This window comes from Hermetia illucens, chromosome 3 (genome assembly GCF_905115235.1).
Source record: "Hermetia illucens chromosome 3, iHerIll2.2.curated.20191125, whole genome shotgun sequence".
Classification (NCBI taxonomy): Eukaryota; Metazoa; Arthropoda; class Insecta; order Diptera; family Stratiomyidae; genus Hermetia; species Hermetia illucens.
Genome location: NC_051851.1, coordinates 175,032,815 through 175,045,026, shown reverse-complemented (window position 1 = coordinate 175,045,026; position 12,212 = coordinate 175,032,815). Strand labels below are relative to the sequence as shown.

Sequence of the window (12,212 nt, the reverse complement as noted above, 5' to 3'; positions counted from 1 at the left end):
AAAGACCCTCTTCTGACTGGTTCCATCGCTGTTGCCATCCGCTTATGGATGTCTCCCTTTCGGCTTTTTTTACATGCGAGGAGGGATGGACCTGGTGTTATATATGTTCGTCATCTTGGTTGCCAGGATGTCAATTAGTATCATTCCCGAGATGATGAACGTTGCCTCCTCTCAGACGGTCCTGAAGGCAGAATACACCCTTAAGGCTGTTCTTCCGTAGACTGTACTCAGTTTATTGAATTGTCTAAAGTAGGCAGCGCTTCTTGCCAAACTGGGACTGCATACAGCAAGATACAGCTCACCATCCTGGCTATGAGCAGCCTGCGAGTATGCCGCGATCCTCCTCCTTGCTTTTTCGCAAGTATGCTCTATGTACTGCTTAAAATTGAGTTTTCCGTGTATCATCACCCCAAGTATTTAATGGAAGTGATGCCACGATTCCCAACTCCAATGCAGGCTTGATTTCTTCCGTCTTTTCGTCCGTGAGTGACAGTCCAGCACTCTAACCAAGCCTTAACAGCGCTGATTGCCATACTTGAGTAGAACTCAGCATTTTTAAGATGCTTTACGAACACAACCAGTACTATGTCGTCGGCGTAACCCACCACCCTGGAACTGGAAGGTTAAGTATATTTTTATACATGTTCCATAGCAGTAGGCCCAGCACAGAGTCCTGCGGAGGCAATGTACTCCTTGGATCCATCATCGGTGTTTTACCAGAGCGTCCGCTCTTGCAAATAGCTATCGACAATAGCAGCGAGGTAGGTGGGAACACCAATTGTCGCCAAATACTTTCGTATAGGGTTCCATTTGGCTGAGTTGGATGCATTCCTCACATCCAGGGTCACCACCACGCAAAATTTGCTTGTACAACCCCTTCCGTGAATTGCATTTTTGGCCAAGCCAGTAACCATTTTGATGGCATCAACGGTTGATCTGGCTTTACGGAACCCATACTGCCGATCTGAAAGGCCTCCTTGGCTTTCGATGACTGGGAGTAATCTATTATAAATAACTCGCTCCAACATTTTCCCTATAGTGTCTAGAAGGCATATGGGTCTATAGGAGGACGGTTCCCCTAGAGGTTTGCCAGCCTTAGGTAGAAGCACCAGCTTCTGCTGCTTTCATGGTGCAGTAAAGATACGCTCAGACATGCACGCTGCGAAAGGCTCCGCGAATATATTCGGTCTACATTTGACAGCAAGTTTGGGGGCCTTATTCGGTATGTCGTCCAGATCCGGGGCTTTGCTGTCGCCTATTCCACTGCAGATCTCCAGGAGCTCGTCCATGGTGACTGGTGGAATTGTCATCACATTCAGAGGGTGCTGGAAGGTGTCAGTACCCACCTTTTGCTGTAGAAATAACCCCTGGATTTTTTTTAACAAGCACATAGGGCGCGTGATCTGCGGAGATGAACGGCCTCTGTCCTGTCACGATTTTATAGGCGTTACTAAACGGATTTATTTCTGCTTCCGAACAGAGCTCTTTAAAACATTTCCTCTTACTTCACTGGATGCCGAGCTTGAGGTTCTTGCGACCTTCCCTATGCTCCTTTTGTTTTTGATCGATCCTACCTATTGCTTTCTGAGCCATTCGTCTGGCTTGATGGCAAATTGATCGAAGGCTGGCAAGTTCGGTATTCCACCAATAATTCTGTTTTCTAGTGGGGAATGCGCATGTCCTAGTCATCGACGCGTCATATGCTTTAGAGATGTGCTTTGTGTGGCATGGAGAGCTCTACCCGTGGAGGTGTCTGTTTTGCTAGGCAGGTTTAACATCTCCATGAATGTCTGTTCATCCATCGCTTTTGCAGACCATCCTGGTGTTCTTTTGGATTTCAGCTTCCGGGGTGCGGGTTTCCTGCATTGTGGCTCCGTCCTTAGTTCAAAGGTGATTGCCTGGTGGGTACTGTACGTGAAATCCTCGCTAACTTGCCAGGACATATCACGTGCCAATGCAGGGCTGACAGAAATCAGATCTACATTTGAACCAGATCCCCCTTTCCGATAAATGTTTTCATCACCTTCGTTGGCCAGAATTACAAACAACTGGGCGAATGTTTCTAATAAGTACCGCCCCCTTGCATTAGTCTCTTTGCTGCCCCAATCGCTGGCCCCTGCATTATAGACACTGGCTATCATATTTGGACTTCGTCCCCTTGCGTCGTGGAGAAGCTCGTCTAACCCGTCTTCAAACTCAGGCAGTGTGAGGCTCGTGCATGCCTTCGCGATGTGTTCAAACATTAGACATTTGAAGCACCTCTTTGGAGAGATTTGTTTACTTAGTCGGCAATCAACCCATCCAATCCGAGTACCGCCATAAGCTTTTCTTAGGTTTACGATAGATTCTTCCTTGAATTCTTCCAACTTGCTTCTTCTTGCTTCAAGGCAGTGCAGATGACTTCTCTGGATGTTACCTCATCAAGGTCCTTGCACTGTAGATAGATCTCAAGTTTTTGGGAACGAACCGCGACATTCTCCACAAGTGAGTTTATAACTTGGTTATGAAAGCCGTCAGTTTTGCACATGCTCGATTTTTCCAGCTCAAACGGTTTCCTGGGTCCTCCGAGTTTTGCTTAGGTCTTTTAGGTCGGGGTCAGATTTCACCTTTTTCAGTATCTCCGCATACAATAGATTTGCTGGAGATTACAATTACCTCCGGGCGCCACTTTGGCCTCTTGTTCCTTTTTTATTTACGACCTTCGTCCAACCACTGTTTTTATTTTCATTCGATTTCGCTTCGCTAGCCGGCATTTCCACTTTGGGCACACTTTTTCCTCTTCCTGAACTTTTACTTCCTTTTGTTGGACCCGTCAAGACGCCTTAAAGCTTCCCCCTCTTTGTCTCGCACTCTCTTACTGGTTCGAAGGCCGATGACCTTGTGCTTTGGTATCACTTGGGCCGCCTGTGACACTGTTGGGGCTGGGATGCTCGGCTTTTCCTTAGTATTTATTACTTCTTTTTGCGACCTATTGTAAAGCACTCCCATGGCTCTCATCATCATCATCAACAGCGTAACAACCGGTATCCGGTACAGGTTTGCCTTAATAAGGAATTCCAGACACCTCGGTTTTGTGCCGAGGTTCACCAATTCGATATCCCTAAAAGCTGTCTGGGGAGAGTGGGGACGGAGTCTGGCAACGGTACTTTGGAAGTGACCCAAAATCAGACGCCCATTTAAAGAGATGACTATGGGGTGGTCAAAGGGGTTTAGTGTTAGCTGTTGGGTTTCGTCCTTGGGTTCCAATTATGATCTTTGTGATGGTGGTTTAGATTGATCTTTTTGTTTGTTTATTTCATTGTTGCACCCTTATAACATGACAATTCTAAGTGTCCTGGAAATTAGACTGAAGCATGCTGATCCGATCTCGGCTTGGTTTCCCAGATATATCTAGTTCAGGATTCTCGAGTTATTAATCTCGTCCTCTAATTCGAACATCTCAGAATTGATTTGGTATCTGTATTGAGTAAGTCCTCCCACCTTTACCATGGTTTTCGGTGTGGTGAGTTTCCTTTTAAGATCGATGTTGAAGGAACCTTATGGTGGAATCGAGTTCAACATACCTAGCACTTCCTGATTGCACTATATGCTTTTCGGAGAATGTTTTACTCAAATGCTTTGAACTGCATTCCTCACCCTTGCGTTTACTCCATGTTTTTCATCCATATAGCAACTCAGGGCATACGAGTACTCTATACATGCCTAGCTTCCCTGACTTCGTAGTGAGGAAGATCCTGCAAAGTCATTCGTATCTGAGCTTCGTCGTTGCATTTGGTGACGTTTATTTTCGGCTTTTGTTAAGACCCCAGGTAGCGTTGTTGGGTTTAGGAGTTCTGGGTCTACTGGACCTATCTAGTTTTTGTTTTGGTTTCGTCGCTAATAATGCTCCCAATCATGTCCTTATAGAGGGTTGTCGCCCTTTGGAGCCTTGATTTATTTATTTGGCGGTACTAAATGCTGCTCTCGTATGTCATTTTAGTTTTCGTCTCCGCTAGGGAGTGATGTTGTTTTCGTTAGTTTCACTTTAGATTTCCGAAAGCATTTTTGACTGCATGCAGTATTTCCTTTTTATTATTTTCCCACATTTGTTCAAATCCTGACGCTTGAGACTTTGCTGCAGTATGCGTTTTCAGGGTACACATATGTGGTGCTTTTGTCATGTCCTTCTTCATTTTTGGCACATTTAGGTTCTCCTTCAATGACGCTACAGCCTAAATTGAGCTTTGGCCTCCCGGATGATTCCAATTATCTTTGTCCAAAGACCACGTCCTCCAGTTGGAAAATCTTAGAATTGATCTGTAATCTGCGTACACTGAGTTCTCCCAACGTTTCCTTGGCTTCCCTTTTGGTCGGCTAACATCGGTTCTGCTTTTGCATCGGTTCATCTTTCGTTTTGGCCAGCTCATTGAAATCTCTGGATACTGAATAGTATCGATGCTGGTCGATCGTCAAATAATTCATACAATTTAGAATTGTATTTGATTCGTCACGCACATTTAGCTTCTTCCATGGCGGTATCACCCAAATTGAGTCTTGGCCCCCTGGATGCCTCCAATTATCTCGATCCAAAGACCGTGTCCTTCAGTTAGAATTTCTTAGATCAATCTGCGTACACTGAGTTCTTCCAACGTTTCCCTGACTTCCTTTTTGGTCGGTTACCATCGGTTCTGCCTTTCATCATTCGTTTTGGCCAGCACATTGAAAACTCCGGATTCTGATTAGTGTCGATGCTGGTGGATCGTCAAATAATTTATACAATTTATGATTGTATTTGATTCGCCACGCACATTCAGCTTCTTCGATGGCGCTACCGCTCAAATTGAGCCTTGGCCGCCTGGATAACTCCAATTATCCGGGTCCTTCAGTTAGAATTGATCTACAATCTGCGTTCACTGAGTTCTTCCAACGTTTCCTTGGCTTCCCTGTTAGTCGGGTGCCATTGGCTCTGCCTTTCAGCATTCGTTTCGGGATCCTTCTCTAGTGCATTCGTTCGATTTGGCCATGCATTCGTTAGATTTCGTGTTTTTCATTTTCGTCCTTGAAGAATAGAGCTCCCAAGTAGATGGATTAGTCCACCTGTTCGAAATTATACTCGCCCATTGCAATGTCCTGCATATTAGCAGCCGCCTTTCGAGTTTGGGTCATGCATTTCGTTTTGGATTCATTGATCCTGAGTCCTACTTCACTCACTACTGATTCGAACTGCTTCGAACAAAGCATCGATCGGGCAAGAGCAGCTTCTTCATCTATGTTTTTCACCAATTACGCAGATTTTATCAGCAACGTGCTTCTGGTATCAACTGAGGCCACCATCCCGACGACGTATTCGAGCACCAAGTTAAAGAAGGTGGGGGGCGAGACCATCCTCTTGCTTCAATTCTGTCACACTTAATAATGTTGGTTTCACTAGCCGGACTAGTTTGGGTGGGATTTTTGGATCGATCATTATTCTGTACAGAGCATTGCGGTTTACACTATCGTACGCCTGACTGAAGTCAACGAACAGTTGGTGCACAGAACATTGCAAGGACCTGCTTAACAGTGAATATCTGGCCCGCTGTCAATCGTCCGGATTTTAAGCCACCTTGGCATTCCCCGATGATATTGTCTGTATACTCACTCAGTCATTGGTCCATTCTATTCGTCAGCACCTTATAGCACGCGCACAACAATGTGATCTCCTTGTAGTTTTCGCAACGCAGACGATCACCCTTTTTTGACACTGGACAAATGACACTTTTCCTCCAGTCGTCAAATATTTGTTCGGTTATCCTGATTCTGCTAATCAAGTTTGTAGATTCAACTGGTGAGTCCTGTTACCTCTTCTTTTAACAGCTCGGCTGGAATACTATGGTTTCCGGGTGCTGATGGTCTCTGTATACTCTCCCAGTCGTCGTTTGATTATATTCCTCAGCACCTTGTAGCGCGTGCACAGCAATCAGATCCCCCTATAGATTCGGTAACGCAAACGATCCCCCCTTTTGGACTGGACAAATTACACTTTCTCCCCTGATTATTTCTGGTGAGTTCTGTTCCCCCTTCTTTTAAAAGCTCGACTGGGATGCCATCGATTCCGGGAGCTTTATGTATTTTTAATTTAAGCAAAGTTGCCTTTACTTCGTACAAATTCGGGGGTGTGGCCACGTGTTCTCCGTTAGGGTCATCCGAAATGCCAAAGGAGTGGAAATGTGTCGTCGTTGGGTTCAAGAGGTCCTGAATATACTGAACCGATCTTGCTGTTATTTTAGTTGCGTCGCTGATGATATTGCCATTCTGACCTCTACAGAGGGTGGTTTGCGAATTAAACCCTATCCTCATTTGTTTCACTGTGCTGGATGCTACTCCTATGTCGTTCTTCTTGAAACCGTCGTCCAGTGCTAGAATTTTGCGTTATGGAGTTTTCCTTTTTCTTGTCTGCAGATCTTCTTAACGTATCGCCTTAGTTTGTGATCCTTGCCTTCTCTAGCTTGGGTTCGTCTTTCGATTAGTAGTCGGCAAGCTTTGTTTTTCTTGTCAATCGCTTCCAGGCGGGGATCATTGAACCATTCGTTACAGTTCCTCCGTTTTACATGCCAAGGTTGTTTTTAACTGCACTCTGGATACCATGTCTAATTTTTGGCCATATTTCGTCACTACTTTCCTCAGGACCAGTATGAGGTAGTGCGTCAAAATGTTCCTTGATTGTGGACATGTGAGCCACTTTGATCGTGTCGTCTTTCAACTTTTTCACATTGATTTTAGGAGTCTAGCTCCTGTGGTTGTTTTTGACTTTACAACAGTGATATTTTCCTCTGACCAGGAAATGGTCCGTGCCACAGTTACCACTTCGTAGTGTCCTTACCTTGACGTAGCTCTTTTTTTTGACGAGGACCTAGTCGATTTGAGTGAATGTTTGCCCGTCTGGTGATGCCAACGTCAGTTTATGTGTTCTTATGGGGGTAACAAGTAGAGTCTACGACTAAATTTTTGCTCCTGGCAAAGTCGATGAGCCTTTGGCCATTATCGTCTGTTTCATTATGGATGCTTTGAGCTCCTAGTATGCCTCTATGGAACAGTTCGTTGCCAATTTTATCGTTGAAGTCTCTGAATAATACTTTGAAGTCAAAAATTTGGTCCAGTTGGGTTGTAGAATTCGTCTTTAATGACATGATCTTTGTCCGCCGTTGGTGCAGTTGATGTACCATAAATTGAGAAACTTCATCTTGAAGGAGATAAGCAGATTCGTTCATAACCGGTTCGAAGTCAGTTACCAGCTGCCTAGATGGGTTGTTTATGACAAAGGCGATATCGAATTTTTGCTTCCTCGTTCTTTGTCGCTGGTAGATATTGTGTAAGGTCCGCAATCATTTACTTCGCTTCTGAGCCATTAGGTTTCTTGGAGCGCGAGGATGGTAACGTGGTGACGGGATAGCTCTTGGAGAGGCTCTTGCAGTGCATCTGTTCGAAAAAGGGGTCGCACCTTCCAAGACACAAAAGAGTAGTCGATTTTAGGTTTTCGAAGTCGTTGCCGTTTGATCTGTTCAATCCTGGGCTGTTTCCTGGGTTCCTGGACTCGTTGATATTTTCTGAGAAAGCGTTGCCAGCCCTTGGTTCAACTCCCTACCAGGCGAATCGGTCTGGATAGTTTTTTTTTCCGTGTTAGGGTGCGGAAAGCTCGCCTTCATCCTCCTCCGTCCGTTGTTTTAATGGCAAAACATTCAATGGTCATCGCGTGGAGGATTCGATAGCAGAACTATTGATCTTAAAATACAGGAGACTTTTCACAGGTTTTGTGCTAGCTGTGTACCAGATGACGGTGTCATCCAGTGATCCTTACTATCATTTGATCATCACTACATTTAGCTTAGGAAGGGGGATCGAAAAAGGAATCACACCTTCAAAGATCCAAAAGAGTAGTTCATCTTACGTTGCCGTTTGATCCATCCAATCTGAGGTTGTATTCTGGGTTCCTGGACACGTTGATTATTTGTGAGAAAGCGTTGTCAGCGCTTCGCCTTACCAGGCGAATCGGTCTGGATAGTTTTTTTGCGTTTCAAGATGCGGAAAGCTCGGCTTCATCTTCCTCTGTCCGCTGTTTTGATGGCAAACCACTCAGTGGTCATCGCGGGGAGGATTCGATAGCAGAACTGTCGATGTTAAAATACAGGAGACATTTCACAGGATTTTTGTTAGCCGTGTACCAGATAGCGGTGTCGCCCTGTGATCCTTATTGTCATTTGACCACCATCACACTTAGCTTAGGAAGGATCGCATCTTCCAAGATCCAAAAGAATAGTCCATTTTACGTTGCCGAAGTCGTTGTTATTTGATCCGTCCAATCCGGGGTTGTATCCAGGGTTCCTGGAAATGTCGATATTTTCTGAGAAAGCGTTGTCAGCGCTTGGTTCAATCCCTTACCAGGCGAATCGGTCTGGATAGTTTTTTCCGTTTTAAGCCGCGGAAAGCTCGCCTTCCTCCGTCTGATGATTTGATGGTGAAAGCAGAACTGTTGGTGTTAAAGTACAGAAGACGTTTCACGGGATTTTTGTTAGCCGGGTACCAGATACGGTGTTGCTCTGGGGTTCTTACTATCATTTGACCACCATCACATTTAGCTTAGAAAGGGGAATCGAAAAAGGGATCGCACCTTCAAAGTTCCAAAAGAGTAGTCCATTTTACGTTGTCGAAGTGATTGCCGTTTGACCTGTCCAATTCGGGGCTGTATCCTGGGTTCCTGGACACGTTGATTATTTCTGAGAAAGCGTTGTCAGCGCTTCGCCTTACCAGGCGAATCGGTCTGGATAGTTTTTTTTCCGTTTTAGGGTGCGGAAAGCTCGCCTTCACCCTCCTCCGTCCGCTGTTTTGATGGCAAAACACTCAGTGGTCATCGCGTGGAGGATTTGATAGTAGAACTGTCGATGTTAAAAAAAAGGAGATTTTCACAGGATTTGTGTTAGCTGTGTACCAGATCATGGTGTCGCTCTAGGATCCTGATTATCATTTGACTACCATCACACTTAGCTTAGGAAGGATCGCATCATCCAAGACCCAAAAGAGTAGTCCATTTTACGTTGCCGAAGTCGTTGCCGTTTGATCCGTCCAATCCGGGGCTGTATCCTGGGTTCCTGGAAATGTCGATATTTTCTTAGAAAGCGTTGTCAGCGCTTGGTTCAATCCCTTACCAGGCGAATCGGTCTGGATAGTTTTTTCCGTTTTAAGCCGTGGAAAGCTCGCCTTCCTCCGTCTGATGATTTGATGGTGAAACACTCAGTGGTCATCGCGTGGAGGATGTGATAGCAGAAATGTCGACGTTAAAGTACAGAAGACGTTTCACGGGATTTTTGTTAGCCGGGTACCAGATCACGGTGTTGCTCTGGGGTTCTTACTATCATTTGACCACCATCCCATTTAGCATAGGGGGATCGAAAAAGAGATCGCACCATCCAAGATGCAAAAGAAGAGTCCATTTTACGTTGTCGGAGTCGATGCCGTTTGATCCGTCCAATCTGAGGCTGTATCCTAGGTTCCTGGACACGGTGATATTTTTTGAGAAAACGTTGTCTGGGCTTGGTTCAACCTCTTACCAGTCGGTCTGGATAGCTTTTTTTCCGTTTTAGGGCGCCGAAAGCTCTCCCTTATCGTCCTCCTTCATTTAGCTTAGGAAGAGGGATCGAAAAAAGGATCGCACTTTCAAAGATCCAAAAGAGTCCACTTTACGTTGCCGTTTGATCCGTTCAATCTGGGGCTGTATCTTGGACCTGTTCTGATAGAGCGTTGACAGCACTTCGCTTAACACCCCCTCCTTCTAGGCGAGTCGGTTTGGATAGTTTTTTTTCCGTTTTTGGGGTGAAATTTGGTGCTGCTGACGAAGTCCATGATCCTCGTTGTGTTATGTGGGCTGTGACCGTTCGTGGCATTCTAGAAGCAATCCATCGCCAGTTTTAGCGTTGAAGTCTCTGAAGGAAATGTTGATGTCATTGAATAGTTTTCCGTCACAATCCTCACAATTGGGTATAGAATTCGGCTTCAACGATATCGTTTTTTTCTTTTCCTTGGGGGTATGTCAGATAATGGAACAACACTAAAGAAGTTTATTTCAATGCAGAAGATTGAATAGATTTTTTTTTGTCATTGATTCCTCTGGAGGTTATCACACGTCCTTTATATGTGGTTCTCTGCTTCCTCGCTCTTTGCTGCTGGTCAAACATCGTATGGGATCTGTAGTCGTCTCCCAGCGATTTAGTTCCGTTTTTAGCGATATCATTTTTTCTCTTCCTTGGGGGCGTGCCAAATAATGAACTAACACTAAAGAACTTTATTTCGATGTAAATTAAATAGATTTTTTCATTAACTGCTCTAGAGGTTATCATGAGTTCCTTAATGTGTTGTCAGCTTCCCCAGTCTTTGCTGCTGGTTAAACATCGTATGGGGTTCATAGTTGTCTCCTAGCGATTCCGTTCCTTGAAGCGCCAAGATGTTGAGGTTGTTATAGGGCATCTCCTTGAGGAGTTCATAGTACACGCATTCGAGGGAGATTCGCACATTCGAAGATACAAAAGGGTAGTCTAGTTTCTGTTGCTAAAGTCGTTGACGTTTGATCTGTCAAATCCGAGGCTGTATCCTGGATTCCTGCGCAAAGTTGTTTTTCTGGAGACCTGGTTGGTTCTCTGGTTGGTTTTGTCGTTTTGGGGTATGGGAGATTATAGAGTCTCATCAGTAATTACAAGCGACAGAGATCAGTAGGTGTCATCGCTGTGCAAATGGGGGATGAAATTTAAACTCAATTGCGGACTAGGAAGGATTCATAAGGGTACTTGGAATGGGGGAGTTTTTTTAATAATTTTATTTCTTATTATCGAAAATTGTAAAGTACAAATCGATTTTTTTTCTTTGTTTGTAAAATTAAATAAGATATTTCTTCTTGTCATTCACGTCGTTTATTTTTTTCTTAATATCTTTTCATATTCGTTCATATTATCTTTTTTTCGTCTCAGTGAGATTCAATTTGGTTTGTTTCAATATTCTTTGTCTTTTTGCTTTCGCTTAGTCAATTCTTTTAAATATATATTGGTATATCAGTGTTAATTCCCATTTCAATTCCTATCTTAAACAATTAATTGTCGCTCATCTTGTTATCCAACTTTTTTTTTGTTCCGGCATCATTCATTCATAAATTACTAATAAGTAAATTTTATTTATTACAAAAATGCATTTATATATATATATAGTGAGTTTATTCCTCTCTTCTTCTTTCTTGCTCGATTTAAATATTATTTTCAATGTATGTATAATAGTATCTTAATTTTCTTTTATTTATCTTTCGTTTCTCGCTTAAATATTCATTCAAATATTGAAGGAAATTAGTAAATTTTGAAACTAATAAGAGAGTTCTGATAAGATAAATGCATCCAATAACTTTATTTCTGTCTTCTTCGTCTAGTCAAAAGCTGCTTCTTATGTATAATTTTTTATTTAGATTTAATAATGCCGCTATAGTATTTATTTCATTTTTTTTTTCTTCTCGCTTAAATGCAATTCTCTGGCGTTTTTCCGCACAATAAATATTTGGCTTGTAAAAGATAACAAAAAAACGTTCTGTTGGCTTAAGGCTTTTTTTTAAAAGTTTTCTTCTTTTCTCATTTCTAAATTTATCTTTTTTATGTATATATATATATAATTGTCATGGTTTCTTCGTTTCATTTAAGGATGGAAACTTGGTTGTTTTTCTCGAGTATCTTTCAATCTATTTTGCACTGGAGATCATGAACGCGGCGGTGGGCTAAAAATGAATCGCACCTGTATCTGTGGTCTTCACTGGAAGCCTCGATTCACAATTGTGCTTAAGTACTCAATGCAGAAAGATACTTTTGTCCTTTTAAATCGTTGGTATGGTTTCCTTATTGGGTAGCAAGCAGGTTTGAGTTGGAGCTTGAATTAGGATTGGAGTTCGCATGATGATGATGTTTCTGATGATGGTTTGACTGATTGGTCTGTGAATGATTCTTCTTCTGAGCCTGATACCAGATTTTCAAGCGATGACTGATCTCCGAGAAGGAGGGCCTTCGAACGGCTTGCTCGTGCCAGCATTCAATCATGAGCGAGTAGACTGCAGTGGGGCATGCCTCGGGGCATGGGAGCAGCTGCCGATTTCGAACCATGTTGATGACTTCTTGGTTGCTATAGCCGTAGTAGGGCTGATATACGGAATATCTTTATCAGTATCTGCAGATACA

General features: G+C 43.4%; 2 protein-coding genes across 7 annotated transcripts in view; one reads left to right on the top strand and one right to left on the bottom strand.

Annotated features, from left to right (window-relative positions):
* The window catches only part of LOC119650678 (calcineurin-binding protein cabin-1-like), a 261,076-nt gene that overhangs the window by 35,135 nt on the left and 213,729 nt on the right, over positions 1-12,212 (top strand). The gene's annotated exons all lie outside the window — the stretch shown is intronic.
* Positions 10,894-12,212, bottom strand: part of LOC119650679 (tyrosine-protein kinase transmembrane receptor Ror) — a 175,218-nt gene continuing 173,899 nt past the window's right edge. For all 6 annotated transcript variants that reach the window (XM_038053634.1, XM_038053637.1, XM_038053633.1 and 3 more), the window contains one exon: positions 10,894-12,173. In XM_038053634.1, coding sequence (XP_037909562.1) covers positions 11,877-12,173 — 297 coding nt within the window. In that variant the 3' untranslated portion in view covers positions 10,894-11,876. The remainder of the gene's footprint in view (positions 12,174-12,212) is intronic.